Here is a 19,837-nt window from a genome sequence, read left to right on the forward strand (position 1 = left end):
GCTTTGTAGTATATTTTGAAGTCAGGTAGTAATTCACCTTTATTTCTGAATTATAGTTCTGCTAGATAAAGAATTCTGGATTGACAGTTTTTGCTTTTTTGTTTTTTTTCCTTATATCACTTTCTCATCCTACTGCATACTGAGCTCTACTGTTTCAAAAAGTCAGCTGTTTATCACATTGTGGTTCCCTTCTATATGATGAGTCTTTCTGCTCTTGTGGCTTTCAACTTTTTCCTCTGTCTTTAGTTTTCAACACTTTGACAATGATATGTCTAGGTGTGAATCTTTTTGTGTTTAACACAGTTGGAGTTCATTAAGCTTCTAAGGTTAATAATTTTCAACAAATTTTAGAACTTTCAGACATTATCTTGTCAAACTTTTTTCTGCTTCTTTCTTTCTGAGACTTCCATTATGCATATTTTGGTAGACTTGATGGTGTTCCACCTTTTGTGAAACTCTGTTCATTTATTTGGTCTCCTTTCTCTCTTTCTGATGAAATAATCTCTATTGATACATACTCTGTTTTGCTAGGTATTTCTCTGTCAACTCAAATCTGCTAGAATTTCTATTTGATTCTGTTTTAAAATTTCTATCTCTTTATTGCTATTTTCTATTTGGACAAGTCAGTGAGATCATACTTTCCTCTAATTCTTTAAATACAGCTTCGTTTAGCTCTTTGAAAACATTCATAATAGCTGCATTGAAGTCTTTGTGTGCTAAGTAGAACATCTGGTGCCACCTCTGAGACAGTTTCTACTATTGTTTGTTTTTTTCTTGTATATGGGTCACACTTTCCTGTTTTATTCCATGTCTGATAATTTTTTCTTGTTGAAAACTGAACACATTTGATACTTTACATTAGCAACTCTGGATTCTGAACCCCGTGTGTTTTGTTTTGTTTTGTTTTGTTTTGTTTTGTTTTGTTTTGTTTTACAACTTCCCGGAACAATTCTGTAGAGTTTAACTTCCCATACAGTATCTTGCAATGTGAAGCTGCTCAGCTTCTTGTTGTTTTCTTTTTTATTATCTCTGTTTTTATTGTTAAGCTTGGCTTTCTTGGAGTGAGCCTAACTTACTGGTCAGCCAATGACTGTTGAGAGGCTGTGCTGAAACACCTTGAGCCAGTAACACTCGCATCCTTTTCCTGATGGATCTGTACATGGTTTGGGGAATGCATTTAAAGTTCAGGCAGGTTACAAGCCTACCCTGGCTTTTACTTTCTGCACATGCAAGGCTTCACCTTCAACTAGGGAGGAATAAAGGGCTAAAGCCCACTTTGGTTTCTCCTGAGTTTGTGTATAGCCTTGTACAGGTAGTCTACAGATCACTGGGGACATGAGAAAGCTTGTTAAGGCTCACTATGGTGATCCTGTTCCCTGTCAAAAATTTGACTGGTCTGTTGTTAGTCTGCTGCTTCCCCTAACCAGTATTTTATCCCCAAGCTGGTGATGTCAGTTTCCCTTTTCCCCTCATTTTTTACCACCATGATGGTATGTATTTGTTTTATAATATCCTTGGAGAGGCATTTATTCATGCTCTCCTTCAAATCATAAATCAGACTGTCAGCCCATTCTGACCTGCCCTGTAGAACTATCATGCAGATTTGCTGGATGGGAGGAAATGAAAGCTGCTCCTGGTTAAATTACCACACACTTCCATTGTTCTCACCAAAGATTAGTAGTTCTTGAATAAATGCTTCTTAATTTCTTGTATATATTTGGTCAGTTTCCAGAGTCCTGAAATGGTTGTTTGACAATTTTGTTCAGTTTTCTAAGTGCTTTTGGAAAAGGGTTTGCTGAGATCTTCACTCGGCCATTCCAGAAATCATGATACTTATTTTTTTTTAACAATGTACTGACTGTAAGTTAGAGACAAATATTTGTTTCACCTCATTGCATATGAACCAACCTGAATCATCCTTTAATAATTATCACAGTCAAATGAATTTTTATAAGTAACAGCAGAGGCAAAATAAAATAACACTAAAAATGAATAAACAAATTAAAAAAAACCCACAGATGAAATGAACCAATTTGGAACCAACAATTTTAAATCTAGACTTATTAAAAAATACAAAATACAGAACGCAGATTATTGGTACTTTTAAGAAAGAGGTCCTAAACTTGATTCTGCCAGTCCCATGTAATTTCAGGTCCTCAACTTCTATAAATCTCAGTTTTCATTTTTACAAAATGGGAGACACTAATTTCATGCAGTTATTCTAAGGGCCAGATGAGATAATGTAATTACACGTATTTTGCAAATAATAACTTTCTATGAAAATATAAGATTATATCAACCTTATTTTTTGAAATAGGGATGCTATGAGTAGTTGTAAAATAAGCCAATAAATATAAATATGGGCTACATAGCATTCTTTCTTTCTATCTGTGCTAAGTGATATTTACTTCAGAATATATTACTATAGTAAATTAGACTCTAATAGAAAAAAAGTCTTGAACTCAGGATTTCAAGACCAGCCTGGGCAATATAGTGAGACCCCATCTCAAAAAAATCAAAGACAGAAAATAAAACAAACAAACAAATAAAAACTAGGTGAGACTGGAGTTTTATGAAAGTAACATTTAAAAAAACAGATTTTGCTTAATCTTCTTTAAGAAATAACCATGCTGCTCTGCATATGGAGTGGCCACCCATTTATCCCTTTCTTTTCTTTTTTTTTTTTGACAGAGTCTCACATTGTCACCCAGGCTGGAATGCAATGGCATAATCTTGGCTCACTGCAGCTTTGACCTCCCGGGCTCAAACAATCCTCCCACCTCTGCCTCCCGAGTAGCTGGGACCACAGGCGTGTACCACTAAGCCTCGATAATTTTTTTATTTTTTGTAAAGACAGGGTCTCACCATGTTGCCCAGGCTGAACTCCTGAGCTCAAATAATCCACCTGCCTTGGCTTCCCAAAGTGCTGGGATTACAGGCATGAGCCACTACACCTGGCCCCTTTACTTTCTTAATAAACTTGCTTTCACTTAAAAATAAATAAATAAATAATACATAAATAACCATTTTTAAAACTTGTCATTTAAAAACTTAGAAATATATCTACTACTTTAACTATCTATGTATTAACTGGCATGTCCTGTTTAAACGTTGAATATGTAATCCTGTTCTCAGGTATTCCAAACAACTCTATTTTAGTAAACTCCCATCTATCCAGAAACCCAAGCCAGAAGAAACTACTGAAGAGTTTGTATGCACAATACTTTCAAGAAAAAGTCAAGTGACAGTACCTATTGAGAGTTTATTTTAAAAGCAGAGTTTACTAGAAATTCAGTCATATTTCTGAAACTATCTACACAAATGTGTAGCATAACAGCAATGTCACAAAGCAATGAAAGACACTCAAGTTATTAAAAATTAGAATATAGCTATAAAACATGCATACCTTTGTTTTTAAAATATAATCCAGATATTTCATCTTAAGTAATTTATCCTAAAGTAAATCCTTAAGCCAAGACATAGAGACTTTATTAACAAAATTGGTCCAATAAGCTTATATTAAAAAAGAATAATAGAGGATGAACAGGGCTGCAAACCAATCATTTAAAATTATATTCAAAGAAGGCTTTATTCTAATATATATTAAAGCAGTATTTTATATGATCTAGAGTGAAAATAGGAGCAGGGAATAAAATAGGTATTTCAGAATATTCCCATTTTTATTTAAATCGTACAAATATCATTGTGGGCATATGTTTATATAAATATTAAAAATATCTACAGCAATTATCTATAAATTATCTATAAAATCTTTCTCTGCTTCTTTTTGTTTAGCTCTATTTTCTAATTTTTCCAACAATAAACATATTTTGGTACTAAAGAAAACTGGTTACTTTTTATCTCATTTCAAAAAATCAAATTTAGTATTCAGTGCAATTTTAATGTTAAATAGAATTTGCCTTCTTAATTAATCTATAGTACCTTCCCTTATCTAGGAAGGTACTTTAACAAAAATATTTCAATATGTAACTATTTTTGAGAAACAGTTAATAATTACATTAAAATAGGACATGCTGTTCCTCAGTAACCAATATATTTCAAGTATTTGAAATTTCAACTATATAACTGAAACTACAAATTTACCTAATAATTTGTCCTTCTTCTTCCGGAGTAGCTGGTCTTAACCCCAGAACTATGTGACACACCTAGGGGAAAAAATGGTAAATCAAGTTTATTAACTGCATACTATTTCACATTCTCTGCATGAGATCCACTTCTTAAATGGGAATCTGAATTAGCAACAGCTTTCAACTCATGAATTATCAATTTTTCACTTGAGCAAATTTTAACTTTAGCCTTGTGGTTTTGGGGTTTTGTTTGCTTTTTTTAAACAAGCCATTCCAACGGAGGCTAACTTTCAAATCTCTAGGTAAGAAGGGAAGAGAAAGGGAAGGAAGAAAAAGGGAAAGGGGAAGATACTACCTCAGGAATAGATTTCAGAATAATTCTTCTGACACTTGCATATGATAGATTTTAAATAGTCAAAACACTCAGCCATGTGTGAGATCTTGGCAAATAAAAGCATAATTCAATATTGTATCATTAACCTAACAAGCTAACTCTATCAATTTTAAAACACAGATAAAAATAAAAACAATTTAGCATAACTGTCTGCTCATATGAGCATAATCAAATATGTGACAAAGCACATACAATAAAATATAATAAAATTTAGGTGTTGAGTAAATAAAATATAGTAAAATTTAGGTTCAGGGTGTTTCCTGAAAAAAACTTTTTCAGCTTTTCAGTATAAAATGTTGGAAGCATACACATAAGCAAATCTAAAGTATATGTTTATTCATAAGTTAAGAGTCACAGAAACAGTGCCACTCCAAGTCCACAGTAAGAATGACGAAATAGGAAAGGCAAAACTAAAAGTCAAAATGCTATACTCTGTGAGAGCTACAACATGACTCAGACACAAACTTAAGTGACCAAAATGTTCATACAGTGAATATGAGATAAAGAGTACACTGAATATGTTCATGTACAAACAGTATATGAACTGTCAACTGTACATAAGCAATACATTGAATACGTTCATGTACTGTTCATACAATAACTTCGTACACTGAATATGAGAATGTTACTTTAAAAAATAACAATAGTTCAATTAAAAAAAAAAAAAGCCTACAGAACCCACTACAGAGGATATTATTTTAAATGAGATAAAAATAGTTGACCAGGCCAGGCGTGGTGGCTCATACTTATAATCCTAACACTTTGGGAGGACAAAGTGGGCAGATCACCTGAGGTCAGGAGTTTGAGACCAGCCTGGCCAATATGGTGAAACCTCATCTCCACTAAAAATACAAAAAGTAGCTGGGGGTGGTGGCATACACCTGTAATCCAGCTACTCAGGAGGCTGAGGCAGGAGAATCTCTTGAACCTGAGAGATGGAGGTTGCAATGAGCCCAGATTGCACCACCGCACTCCAGGCTAGGTGACAGAGCAAGACTCTGTCTCAAAATAAATAAATAAAAATAAAAAATAGTTGATGAATTTTCATGTTACCAAGCAATTCTGTTGTGTTTATAGTGGTGATCTATATTATTTTCATATATATTTTATAAAGCCATCAACTTGAATCTATGCTGAAAATTATAACTTGTAATAAAGCAAATAATTGATTTACAGGCCTATCAGATTATATATGTTTTAAATACATAAAACTTAGTCATTAGCTCTCAGGAAGAGACCAATTTCCATTTATTCCAACACAGATGTGTTGCAGACAAGTTCATTATTTAAAATGGTAGATCATGATACGTATAAACATACTAAACCATTCTGACCTTCACAGTGGTAAAAGAAAAATAAAATAAGAAGAAACTAAAATAAGCACTATTAAGTCAAGTTAAATATTCACGAATAACTATAAAAATGGGAAAACTTAAATTATCCTTAAAAATCAGAGCAAGAGAATTAGTTTAACTAGGACAATAGTTAAAATTTGGCAAGCTCTATGACTTAGTGTTGACTTCTGGTAGCTTTCATTCTTCCTTCCCGCTTACTCTTTCTTGGACCTTCTAAATAATAAAAATTAGGAAACAGCCTCATACCTTCAATGATCTCTTAATCAGAGAGATTGTATACTTTGAAAAACTTGGGCTGGGTGTGGTGGTGTACTCCTGTAATTCCAGCACTTTGGGAGGCTGAGACAGGAGAACTACTTGAGCCTAGGAGTTTAACACCAGCCTGGGCAATATAGCAAGACCTGTCTCTACAAAACATACAAAATTAGCCAGGCGTGGTGGCACACGCCTGTAGTCCCAGCTACTCGGGAGGCTGAGGAAGGAGAATCACCTGAGCCTGCACAGTCAAGGCTGTGGTGAGACATGCTTGCGCCACGGCACTCCAGCCTGCATGACAGAGCGAGACCTGTCTCAAAATTTAAAAAAATAATAAAATAATAAAAAAAGAAAAGAAAAATGTATAGCTACCTCCTTATGATTCATCTTTCTGGTCATACTGCCTTACTTATTAGGAAGGCTATTTATTTATTTATTTATTTATTTTCTTTTAAAAAAATTCTCCTGGTCAGTCTTATTACAAGGAAGCCCTTTTAAAAAGACAATAATGAAGAAACTAGCAAATTATGATGGCTTTTGCAACTTACTCTCTATATGTCTGTGTACTACTCTAAAATGAGTTAAAATAATCTACATCCCACTTTCCTATTTCCCACATCACATTTTGAGAAACTTCAGCAAGCACCCATCTTTCAGATGTGTAATGTAGTTCTGGTTTTTTGTTTTTTTTTTTTAATAATATATGGTTTTGCAGCCTAGATACAACAACTCTGACTACTATATGATGGAAAAGATGTAGAAGTACTGGTACTACTACCCTCTGTTGCTGTTATTTACCTTAAACATACCTGGAAAAGGAGGTTCAAAAACTCATTGGCAAGAACATTTTTCACACTCCAGATCTGATAGTCTTCCAGAGTAAGATGACCCATCTGAAACAGAGACATTCATGTTAGGAACATCTTCTTTTCTTTTTCTTTTTTTTTTTTTTTTGAGACAGAGTCTCATACTGTTGCCTGGGCTGGAGTGCAATGGCGCAATCTTGCCTCACTGAAACCTCGGCCTCCCGGGTTCAAGTGATTCTCCTGCCTCAGTCTCCCAAGTAGCTGAAATTACAGGTGCCCGCCACCATGCCCAGCTAACTTTTTGTATTTTTCAGTAGAAACTCGGTTTCGCTATGTTGGCTAGGCTGGTCTTGAACTCCTGACCTCGTGATCCGTCCACCTCGGTCTCCCAAAGTGCTGGGATTGCAGGCACCCACCATGATCTAAATGTTGACTAACACAGAAAAGCAATTTCTTCCTCTTTACTTTTTCCTAACTCCCCTACAATGCAGAAGGTAAACTAGTTCAAGTTCATTCCTGTAGGTTTCCCTAAATGCATTCAATAGCAAAATTTTACAATTTGTGGTAATGCAAACATATATAGTTTAATCATACATGGTTGGTAAAATTCACTAAATATCTGGGAATTTTATCAACGCAGTAAGAAATACTGCCCATTTTCTTTAAAAGGTTTAGATAACTAAATCAATAAACATGTTCTAGTAACATTATTTGTCCTCGCTTCCTTTTATGCCTCAAATGTATTGGTGGCAGTCTGCACTATTAACAAGGAATATATATATATACATTGTTTTCTAAAGAGAAAAAAATATTGACTTGCAGAATCACTGAGGTGTCTAGATCAACTGTCTTATAATCAAACAACAGACATGTGAGGGATTTAATAGAAAAATCACTGGGCATGGTGGCATGTGCCTGTAGTCCCAGTTACTCCAGGGGCTGAGGCAAGAGAATCGCTTGAGCCCAGGAGCATGAGTCCAGCCTGGGCAACATAGCAAGACACTATCTCTTTGAAAAAAAGTAATAATAATAAAGAAAATCCTCCAAATCAGGGTAGAGAAATAAGCTAAAGGGAAAGGAAGAAAAACAAAAACTCCTTTCTGTTTTTACAAACAAGTTCACATTCAAAAAGCAGAAGGCAGGGAAAGGGGTAGGCAAATCACTAGATTATGACTAACACTGAATCACAGAATCTTTCTTATCATGATCACTTTTCAAAAAATTGTCCTGTTCACTTACAACAGAGGAAGTGCTGTGATAAGGGTTTTTTTCCACTCAAATCAGTACAGCAGAGGTCCTTGAATAATGTTTCATTCAACATCATTTTATTATAATGTTGATAAGAAAAAAAAATGGATTCCCAGCTGGGGCCACTATCTGTGTGGAGTTTGCATATTCCTTCCATGTCTGCATGAATTTTCTCCAGGTGTCCTCCCATATCCCAAAGACATACATGTTAGGTTAACTGGAGTGTCTGAATTGTCCCACTATAGTGTGATATCTGTTGCTGTGAGGAGAGGAACATCAATCCCAGCACCATGGCAACAGAAGAACCTCAAAGGCTATGTAAGATCTGCCAACCTCCCAAATCAAGTATACAAAAAATTGGTGAAGAGAGGGTTTGAATTCACACTTATGGTAGCAGGTGAATCTGGATTGGGCCAGTTAACATTAATCAACTTATTATTCCTCACAGATTTGTATTCTCCACAGTATCCAAGTCCTTCCCATAGAATAAAAAACACTGACGAACAATGTGATTTCATCATTCTAAGAAATATATTGGTAAGAACACACGTGCAGAACTTGAAAGATGTTACTAATAATGAAGAACTACAGAAGCAGAAAACTGGCAGCTGTGACATAATGGAGTTGATAACGTTACCAAGCAAAGGAGGCTTGCTGCCTGATGAGATAGAAGCCAATACTATGACGTTGGGTTTTTGAGAAAAGCAAAGCAAACAGGTCAACCGAAAAGGAGATGGCAGTCCAGCTCAAGGCTGTCTCCCTGTGCTGGTTTTAAGGCAATAATTTTATTTAAAAAAGCCTTATAGAGTAGATTCTGGGATTGGCAGGTGACTGCTAGAAGGAGAGGACTGGAAAGTCCTTGGGCATGCACAGTTATTTCTTCATGTTACTTCATGGATCGCACGTGGAAATTGGGGGGAGTCAGTATGAAACATGCAACGGGAATTAGCAAGCTCATTCTGCGTAAACTCTAGTTAGCCACATTGGTTCTAGCCAATTCAGCCAGTTTTTAAAATCTCACAATGGAGAGAGGGTTAGCATTTCAGCAAGTTGTTATTTATTTTATTTTGTTTTCTAAAAGAGATACAGGATCTCACTCTATCACCCAGGCTGGAGTGCAGTGGTGTGATCACAGCTCACTGCAGTCTCAAACTCCTAGGTTCAAGGGATCCTCCAGCCTCAGCCTCCTAAATACAGGCACAGGTTACCAAAACTGCCTTTAAAAAAAAAAAAAAAAAAAAAAACACAAGGTCTAGTCATGCTGCCCAGGCTGGTCTTGAACTCCTGGCCTTGCAATCCTCCTACCTTGGCCTCCCAAAGTGCTAGGATTACACAGGCGAGAGCCACCACACAGGCCAGTTTTTTGGTGTTTTTTTCCTTCAATCCGCTATTCTGCAAACTCAAGGAGTTCTGCTGGTTGTCGGTTTCCTACTCTTTGGGGAAAAGTTTTAGTTTCAGCTTTTTACTAAGTTGTTTCTTTTCTTAGCCGCTATCCTGTAAGCCCAAGAGTATAGTCATTGGTTTCTTTAACTCTTTAGGGCACAATTTCAATAACAGAATAAATGGCAGCTTACTGAGAGTCTTCCTCTGGCACAAATGGAAGAAGGAAAAAGGGAGCAAGTAGGTAAGATGAAGAAGATGGAGATCAAGACAGCAGGTATTTGAGATGGTCAGTAAGTAGTTCAAAACCTGAAGGATTCTGAAGTTGAGCTCCAATGGTGCCATGAAATGATGCAAATGAAAAACATGAAATGACGCAAATGATAAATGAATACTACATTCATTTAATGCAAATAAAAAACAATTTGGAAGCACAGCAAAAAGAATTAAGAGAAAAACCGCTGTCAGTTTGAGGATGAGTAAGCAAACTGAAAAGTCAACAATGTATTTTAGAACATCAGAACTCTTCAAGAATCTTGGCAAAGATCAAGAAGAAAGGGAAGATCCTTTAAACTCTCTATTGACCAAGAGTTACATATTAGCTGCCAAAACACCATTATGGACATCAGTGTTTGCTGGATCCCTCTGACCAATCTGCATCAGCCATTATGATGGATTTAACAGCATGACAAAAATGACTTTGTTGTTGATCCTGGTGGAGATTAAGATGCTTTGAATTGTAGGGTGTTGTGTACTTATAAAGTAGCAGCTCTAAGTGCCTTTCCTACATTTTCTTTTCCTTTTTAAAAAATTAAACAGATATCTTCAATTTAATGCAAGAGAACACTTTGCTGTTGTACAGTCATGTTCTGGTGATTTGAATGTTTACAGGACATTCTAAAATAAAATGACTCTGGAAGGTTTTGATTGAAGACAAATTGCCATAGTATGAGGCAAACTATGCTTCTCTATAACTATAATGCAAAAGTTCCATCTGATGCAGCATATACAATAAGGTAAATTAGTCTAACACAGGTGACCCTATTTTTTCACCCTTCCATTGTTTAAAAATACACATGGGAAAAAAACCCTATATGCTTACAGTGCACCTAGAACTACTTTTTTAAACAATCTTTTTTTGTTGTTTGCTTTAAATCCTTTAAATATATATTATTCTTATTTAGTGCCCTCTTTAGCCAGAATCTCATTATTGCTTCATTTTTGTAATAACACTTAAATTTAGGTATTTTCCACATATTGGCCCTGCTAAAATAGAATATAGCATCTTTCACATGGTAGGAACCAGCAAGGAAGCTTTCCTTTAACTCCCTTTTTACATCTTATGGTAAGTAGCAGGAGGAAGATGCATTTACAGATCATTTCTAGGCAACACTGAGAAGATAAAAACCAACTTGCAGTCTCTTTAGTTTGCTAGAAATAGGAATCACGGCCTCTTAAAGAGAATTCACTATTTTGCACTGAGCTGTATTCATAGATAGCATATATGCACTTTTTGTTTGTATTGTAAACAATTCATGTAACAATGTTGTGATGTAAAAAAACAAAAAAATGAAAAAATAATAAATTGTCCCAGTATGAGTGAGTGTGGATACACATGTGAGTGCGCCCTTCAGTGGGATGGTATCTTGTCCAGGGTTGGTTCCTGTCTTGTACCCTGAGCTGCAGGGATAGGCTCTGGCCAGCCACTAACCAGAACAGGAATAAGAGGGTTGGAAATGAATACAAATTACCATAAAATAACAACTCATAAAGTATGCAACAATCATACAAATGTATGATAATAAATGATATGCTAAGAAAGTACTCAATGAGCCTCCCATATTTGTTATTGTTAGTTTTTGAACTGCAAGGTGGTAGGAGGTGTTTCTTATAATTTTCATTTTGCAAACATTTATCCCTTGATTTAACCCATCACCACTATGCTGCTGTCACTCACTGATTCACCAAAAACTGGGTAAATAATTATCTTGTTTTTATCAATCTTTCTTAGATCTATTTATAGTTCACATTTATTTCAAAGCTTAATATTAGAAGTGCTTGGGGTCTTTATTTAGAAGTTTGGTGATGTTTTTGTGACTAGAAATATGCTGTGGGAACTTAACTCTTGTTTGCCTAAGGTAAAATTAGTTTTGTTCTATACCCTTCCACTTAAAGTTGCAGTTTCCAAGAACCTAAAGACAACATTAAGTGAGTACTAACTGTACAAGAAGTTAAAGGCATCTGGAACTGTAATACATTATGCACAAAAGGATCTTTGACTTAGAGACCTGTTGTTCATATTACAATGCTATCAGAACTGTCAATTACTTCCATAACCATCCGTCAATAGTATTCCCCTTGCCTTTGAAAATTACTTTTGGCTATAGCAATACAGTTTTAAAAGATACAGGAATAGGCCGGGTGTGGTGCCTCACACTTGTAATCCCAGCACTTTGGGAGGCTGAGGTGGGTGGATCATCTTAGGTCAGGAGTTCAAGACCAGCCTGGCCAACATGGTGAAACCTAGTCTCTACTAAAAATACAAAAAAATTAGCTGGGTGTGGTAGCGGGCTCCTGTAATCTCAGCTACTCAGGAGTCCGAGGCACGAGAATCATTTAAACCCAGGCGGCAGAGGTTGCAGTGCACTCCAACCTGTGCAACAAGAGCAAGACTAAAAAAAAATAAAAAAGATTCAGGAATAAATCATAGCATAATCATAATGGAATACTATGCAGATGATAAAAAGACTAAGTTAATCTATATATAACTTTCTATCTAGCATATGAAAGATGCTTAGTAAACATTCTACTAAGTTTTTTAAGTAAACATTTATTTACTAAGCGTCTTTCATATGCTAGATAGAAAATTATATATAGATTTAGGAAAATTCAAAAAAAATTATTGCAGAATGACTTATACAGTATTATTCAATTTTTAAATAAAGAATACACACAACACATGTAAATTTATCCTACACTTGATAGTAGTCAGAATAGTGTATCTTTCCCTATAACATTCATTGAGAATAACTAAAATTTTAATTCTTAAAACAAAAAAACCCCAGAAGAACTGCAAGCTCTGCCACATCATGTACCTCAGTCATGAGGAGGCAACAGAAAAACATGTCACATAACTTAATGAACTCTAAGGGTGAGGATATTATGCTCTGATAAATTCCATCGCATTAAGAAGTTTTACACTGAACAGTCACAAGTAAAATTCCAGGACAGAAAAATGAAGAATGCCAATACAGGGAAAAGCTATGTTGAACATAAGCTATATTTCAAAATGCTACTTTTTATCTTTGAAGTAATAATTGTCAATGATTCTGCACTGATGACAAAACTAACAGCTAGTGTAAACTCATTTTAATTTTATAGGACTCAGCATTTAGAACAGATAGGGAAATCATAGTGAAATATGAAAATGTAATAACTTCTATTAATTTTATCGTTTGAAAATCTAAAATGCTACTAATAAAAATAAAATAATGGCTGTTTAAAAAGTACAAATGTAGGCCAGGCACGGTGGCTCACACCTGTAATCCTAGCACTTTGGGAGGCCAAGGTGGGTGGATCACTTGAGGTTAGGAGTTTGAGACCACCCTGGGCAACATGGCGAAACCCGTCTCTACTAAAAATACAAAAATTAGTCAGGTGTGTTGGTGCAAGCCCGTAATCCCAGCTACTCAGAAGGCTGAGGCAGGAGAATTGCGTGAACCCGGGAGGTAGAGATTCCAGTGAGCCGAGATCACCCCACTGCACTCCAGCCTGGGCAACAGAGCAAGACTCTGTCTCAAAAAAACAAAAATAAAAACGAAAACAAAAACAAAAGGACAAATGTAATTTGATATGTGCAATAAATTATTAATACATGGTATAAGAACCTTGCATATCTAGCAGAACAAAATATAAAATGCTTAAGATGGTAAAAAGTATTTTTAAGATGATAATCTGATTCTTTTATGTAGTTAAACTAGTAATCACAAATATTCAAGGAAGAATTTTCAGAGTGAGGGTATACTGACCTCAAAGATATGTTAATACTGTCCAAAAGGAAAGAAACATCATGAAAAGAAATAATAGATACCAGCATACAGAATCATCATGCATACAATGATGGTCAAAAGCCCATTTGCTATACTGACACCTGAGTAATAATTAACACACTGTAAAAACATATACAGCATTACACTTAAAAACTAGAATTGTAAATGGATTTTATTTTCTCCCAATTTAGTGGATGTTTTACTGACTGCAGTTAGGACTACTGCTAAGCAAGGTATCGATAATATGAACTTTTCCTAAAGCAAATTCACTGACTATATGGCTTATTTTATCTATCTATCTATCTATCTATCTATCTATCTATCTATCTATCTATCTATCTATCTATCTATCTATCTAACTGAGACAGAGTTTCACTCCTGTTGCCCAGGCTGGAGTGTAATGGTGTGATCTTGGCTCACTGCAACCTCCGCCTCCCAGGTTCAAGTGGACCTCCTGCCTCAGCCTCCTGAGCAGCTGGGATTACAGGCACCCGACACTAAGCCCAGCTAAGTTTTGTATTTTTAGTAGAGACAGGGTTTCGCCATGTTGGCCAGGCTGGTGTCAAACTCCTGACCTCAGCTGATCTGCCCACCGTGGCCTCCCAAAGTCCTGGGATTACAGGCGTGAGCCACCATGCTCAACCTATATGACTTATTTGTAAATGTCCTCCATTTAAATGTGGCCCTGATTAGGCCGGGCGCGGTGGCTCATGCCTGCCCAGCACTTTGGGAGGCCGAGACGGGCGGATCATGAGGTCAGGAGATCAAGACCATCCTGGCTAACACGGTGAAACCCCGTCTCTACTAAAAATACAAAAAATACAAAAAAAAAAAAGAAAATGAGCCGGGTGCAGTGGCAGGAGCCTGTAGTCCCAGCTACTTGGGAGGCTGAAGCAGGGGAATGGTGTGAACCCAGGAGGAAGAGCTTGCAGTGAGCCGAGATCATACTACTACGCTCGAGCCTGGGCAACAGAGCGAGACTCTGTCTCAAAAATAAATAAATAAATAAAAATAAATGTGGCCTTGATTTTCAAAATAGTGTCAGCTGATCGCTTGCTCTGTTCTACTTAAATCTTTGGAGGTTTCTCCACAGTTTGGTATAAAGTTCAACTCCTGAGGTTTGTACTCAAGGCACTTCAAGATACGGCCCCAATCTAGGTCTATAGCCTTCAATATATGAATCCGTTATTCCAGCCACATCAGAATATTTGCAGTTCTAGGACTTTACAGGATGTCTTACTGTACAGTCCTATACCGTAATAATGTCTTCTTCTTCTTCTTTTTTTTTTTTGAGACGGAGTCTCGCCCTGTCGCCCAGGCTGGAGCGCAGTGGCCGGATCTCAGCTCACTGCAAGCTCCGCCTCCCGGGTTTACGCCATTCTCCTGCCTCAGCCTCCCGAGTAGCTGGGACTACAGGCGCCTGCCACCTCGCCTGGCTAGTTTTTTTGTATTTTTTAGTAGAGACGGGGTTTCACCATGTTAGCCAGGATGGTCTCGATCTCCTAACCTCGTGATCCACCTGTCTTGGCCTCCCAAAGTGCTGGGATTACAGGCTTGAGCCACCGCGCCCGGCAATGTCTTCTATTCTACCCCTAGTTGTTACCTCTTTTAGGAATCACCTTTCAACTTTTTACTTCTGTTAACCATAATTAACTAATTATTAAAGTGCTGCATCCCAGCAGAAATCTGAACTTTCAAAGTTCAATTTACATGGTTCCCTTTCTATCCTCCCACCATAATACCGGGTGCTAACCTTTTTTTTTGAGACAAGTTCCCATTCTGTTGCTCAGGCTGTAATACAGTGGTGTAATCATGGCTCACTGTAGCCTTGACCTCCCAGGCTCAAATGATTCTCTTGCCTCAGCCTCCCTTGTAGCTGGAACTATAGGCATGTGCTACTATGCCTGGCTAAGTTTTTGGGTTTTCTTTTTTTTTTTTTTTGGTAGAGATAGGGTCTCGTTATGTTACCCAGGCTGGCTGAGAGCTCCTGGACTCAAGTGATCCTCCCACCTCAGCCTTCCAAAGTGCTGGGATTATAGATGAGAGCCACCATGCCCAGCCTCGACTTCTAACATAGCCCTGATTACACTTGTCTATCTTTACCTCTATACTACAAACTATCAAAGGGTAACATCTAGATCTCTTGAGCCACTACAGAGTATCATTAAATAGTCAATAGATGAATTAGATAAGACAGAGAAGACTTGGTAGTCAGGAAAAGAATGAGTAATGTACAATCTAGTCACCAGCAAATATTGTTAATAGGCTTGGTTAAAAAATCCAAGTTCTATCCTAAACTACTACTATCTCATTATCATGGTTACATGGAATTGAAGCAGCTAAATGATCTTGTTTAATGTTCACAGCAGAGCAAGAAGTAGAAACCCCATCTTACCTAAAAGCTGACAGCAAAAATACCTACATACCTATGAAACACTTAGAAAAAAGGTGTTCAAACTTTTATCTCTACACAAGGAATTTTCTAACCGAAATTTTTCCTGGTTTTTGCTCTCATACACACCAAACAGAATTCGATACCTTAGTTTCTGGCAGAGAGAGGAGAAAGAAGGGGACTGAATTGTCAAAGCTCTAGCCTGAAACTCATATCTATTATCTGTTTCTATTGAGAATCAGTTAATAGAGCCATTACAAGTTCTTCTGAAATTGTGATTGAAGAAAGAAAAAAAAACTGATTGAAGAAAGAAAAAAAAAACTGATGTTCTTTATTTATTCAAAACCTCTATTTAATAACACCATTGTGGTATAGATCCTACCAACTTGCTACTTGGTACGTACGTGTCAATGTTTCAGTAGAAAGACTCAAATTTATGCAAATGTGTCTCATACAGGTAATTTATTTTCAATTTCACAGGGACACATAGACATCATAGTAATGCAAGCTATAGGATAAATATATTATGTAAATCTATTATGTAAATCTATATATTAAATATATAGTAAATATATTTATATAGTAAACATATATATTAAATATATAGTAAATCTATTATGATAACATTAGTAATAAATGTTACCAAACTAAATAAGTCAAGGATTTTTTATTTATAAAGTACATGTTTATTTTTGCTATTACATGCTTATTCTGGCTGCCACTAAAGGACACAGGAGAGGTCCTTAGCACAACCATTTAAAAATTTTTTTAGGCCTGCACAGTGGCTCATGCCTTGTAATCCCAGCATTTTGGGAGGCTGAGGCAGGATTGCTTGAGCCTAGGAGTTTGCAACCAACCTGGGCAACATGGTGAGACCTGGTCTCTTAAAAAAAAAAAAAAAAAAATTAGCTGGGCATGTTGGTGCACACCTATAGTCTCAGCTATTCATAAGGCTGAGGTGGGAGGATTGCTTGAATCCAGGAGGTCAAGGCTGCAGTGAGCCAAGATCCCACCACTGAACTTCAGCCTGGGCAACAGAGCAAGATCCTGTGTCCAAAAAAAAAAAAGAAGAAATTTTTTAAAAGAATAGATGTACTGGCCAGGCACAGTGGTTCATGCTTGTAATCCAAGCACTTTGGGAGGCCAAGGCCGGCAGATCACTGGAGGCCAGGGGTTCGAGACCAGCCTGGCCAACATAGCGAAACCCCATCTCTACTAAAAATACAAAAAAATTAGCCGACATGGCGGCACACGTCTGCAGTCCCAGCTACCTTGGAGGCTGAGGCAAGAAAATCACTTGAAGCCGCGAGGCAGAGGTGGCAGTGAGCTGAGATCCTGCCAATGCACTCCAGCCTGGGTGACAGAGCAAGACTCTGTCAAAGAAAAAAAAAAAAAAGAGAGAGAGAAAGAATATATGTACTGCCAAATTAAGAGAAAAAAACATTTCCATCATTTCAGATATCCTTATGGTTGTTCCCAATTAATCTGCACACCCCTGAAATCACTATTCCAACTTCTATCACTATTTGTTAGTTTTGCTTCTGTGTTCTTCAACTTCATATAAATGGAATCATACAGTATATATTCTTTTTTGTTCGACTTCTTTTGCTCAATATAACGTTAGCCTTACCACAACTTAGTCAAATGGAAGAAATATAGATTATAGGCTATAGTTGTCAAGGGCTGTATCTACATAATTCTTATAAAATGCCTAGCACAGACTTATAATAAATGTTTGCACATACAGTTTCAGAGTTGCTTAAAGATGGAATGGCTCTCTTTGGAGATAACTTGGAGGTGTTTTACCCACAGGTCCAGATAAGTACTTGGTAGGGAGGATGCAGAAGAGATTCAAGCATGTATATAAGCTATACATCCCAAACAGAGTACATGATATTTTTGGAAAAAGATACATTAGTTCTACCTAGACTCACCTTTGTGGTGTCATGTGCATTCAATATGCCTTCTACAATGTCAGAGAGATCCATATGTAATTCCTTTAAAACAACCCAAAGGAGTAATTAGAAAAAGAGTCAGTGGATATACTTTTGATTTTGTTATTCAATGGCTAAAGTTTACTGTATATAGAGCAAGATTTGTTTTGTTTTTCTTGTAGAGATGAGGTCTCATTGCATTGCCCAGGATTATCTCAAACTCCTGGGCTAAAGTGATCCTCCCACCCTGGCCTCCCAAATTGCTGAGACTACAGGAAAGAACTACTGCGCCTGGCCTTGCTCAAGTATTTTTATAATTACCGTAGATAGATTCTCATATATGCTTAAAACTTAAGATAACTTTCCTATGGTTTCATTCTTATTTTACATAGTTGAGTTTAAGATTTTCTAACCCAAACACTCTTCCCAATTTTGCATCTTCAGCTGTAAATATTTTGAGTAGCATAATACAGTAACTAAAGGCAGTAAAAAATTATTTTATCCTTTTAAAGAAAATAATTCCCTGCAATTTCCTGTTGGAAGTTTATATGCAATAAGACATACACAATCAGAACTTACAGGAATATCATCAGTGCGGTTGTCCTTCCAGACTTCTAAAAGTGCAACCACCATGTCTCTCAGTTCAACCCTGGAGAGAACTCCATCACGGTCAACATCAAATACCTTGAAGCAAACTAATGAAAAGAAACTCTTGTGGAGGAAAATTATTTTTGTATTCTGAGGTATAACATATTTTACTAGAAGTTGCCCTTGTATAATTACTTAGGTTTTTAAAGCAAGTATATGTTTCCTGGAACAGTTCTTATCTGTAATAAACTATACTATGTCATTATACTCCTCAGAACTTGTAGGACTTCCTGCATATCATGAATCTATATCTCTAAATCATTATTCAGATATAAGACCCTACCCTTCAACCAAATCTAAAGCTAAATGCCTTACAAACTGTAAAGAAAGGGTCAAGTTACTACACAATAAATATTACAATACCTTACAAGTTTTAAGGAAGTAATGCAAGCCCCTAGGTTAATTTCTAATATTCAAAATTGATCATTGCAGAGTTGTTTCTTGTTCCTTTTTTTTTTCTTTTTCTTTTTTTGGAGACGGTATCTCCCTCTGTCACCCAGGCTAGACTGCAGTGGCATGATCTCAGCTCACTGCAACCTCTGCCTCCCAAGTAGCTGGGATTACAGGAGCGCACCACCACACCCAGGTGATTTTTCTTTTTCTTTTCTTCTCTTTTTTTTGAGATGAAGTCTTGCTCTGTCACCCAGGCTGGAGTGCAGTGGAATGATCTTGGGTCACTGAAACCTCTGCCTCCCGGGTTCAAGCAGTTCTCCTGCTTCAGCTTCTGAGTAGCTGGGACTACAGGCACGTGCCACCACACCTGGCTAATTTTTTGTATCTTTAATAGAGACAGGGTTTCACTGTGTTAGCCAGGATGGTCTCGATCTGACCTTGTGATTGGCCCGCCTCAGCCTCCCAAAGTGCTGGGATTATAGGCGTGAGCCACCACGCCTGGCCAATTTTTGTATTTTTATTTTTTATTTTTTATTTTTTTTGTTGTTGTTGAGACGGAGTCTTGCTCTGTCACCCAGGCTGGAGTACAGTGGCCGGATCTCAGCTCACTGCAAGCTCTGTCTCCCAGGTTTATGCCATTCTCCTGCCTCAGCCTCCCGAGTAGCTGGGACTACAGGTGCCCGCCACCTCGCCCGGCTAGTTTTTTTTTTCGTATTTTTAGTAGAGACGGGGTTTCACCGTGTTAGCCAGGATGGTCTCGATCTCCTGACCTCGTAATCCGCCCGTCTCGGCCTCCCAAAGTGCTGGGATTACAGGCTTGAGCCACCGCGCCCGGCCAATTTTTGTATTTTTAATAGAGACAAGGTTTCGCCCTGTTGGCCAGGCTGGTCTCAAA

The 19,837-nt window shown here is 37.1% G+C and overlaps 1 protein-coding gene across 7 annotated transcripts in view; it reads right to left on the reverse strand.

Annotated features, from left to right (window-relative positions):
* The window catches only part of USP32 (ubiquitin specific peptidase 32), a 221,374-nt gene that overhangs the window by 71,426 nt on the left and 130,111 nt on the right, over positions 1–19,837 (reverse strand). For 6 of the 7 annotated variants that reach the window (XM_074019070.1, XM_005583903.3, XM_045375124.2 and 3 more), the window contains 4 exons: positions 18,481–18,596; positions 17,902–17,964; positions 6,902–6,985; positions 4,105–4,166 (listed from right to left, as the gene is read on the reverse strand). In XM_074019070.1, coding sequence (XP_073875171.1) covers positions 4,105–4,166; positions 6,902–6,985; positions 17,902–17,964; positions 18,481–18,596 — 325 coding nt within the window. Of the gene's footprint in view, positions 1–4,104; positions 4,167–6,890; positions 6,986–17,901; positions 17,965–18,480; positions 18,597–19,837 lie in introns of all 7 variants that reach the window. The other variant, XM_074019071.1, reaches the window with a different exon arrangement.

Source organism: Macaca fascicularis, chromosome 16, assembly GCF_037993035.2.
Source record: "Macaca fascicularis isolate 582-1 chromosome 16, T2T-MFA8v1.1".
In the NCBI taxonomy this organism is placed as follows: domain Eukaryota; kingdom Metazoa; phylum Chordata; class Mammalia; order Primates; family Cercopithecidae; genus Macaca; species Macaca fascicularis.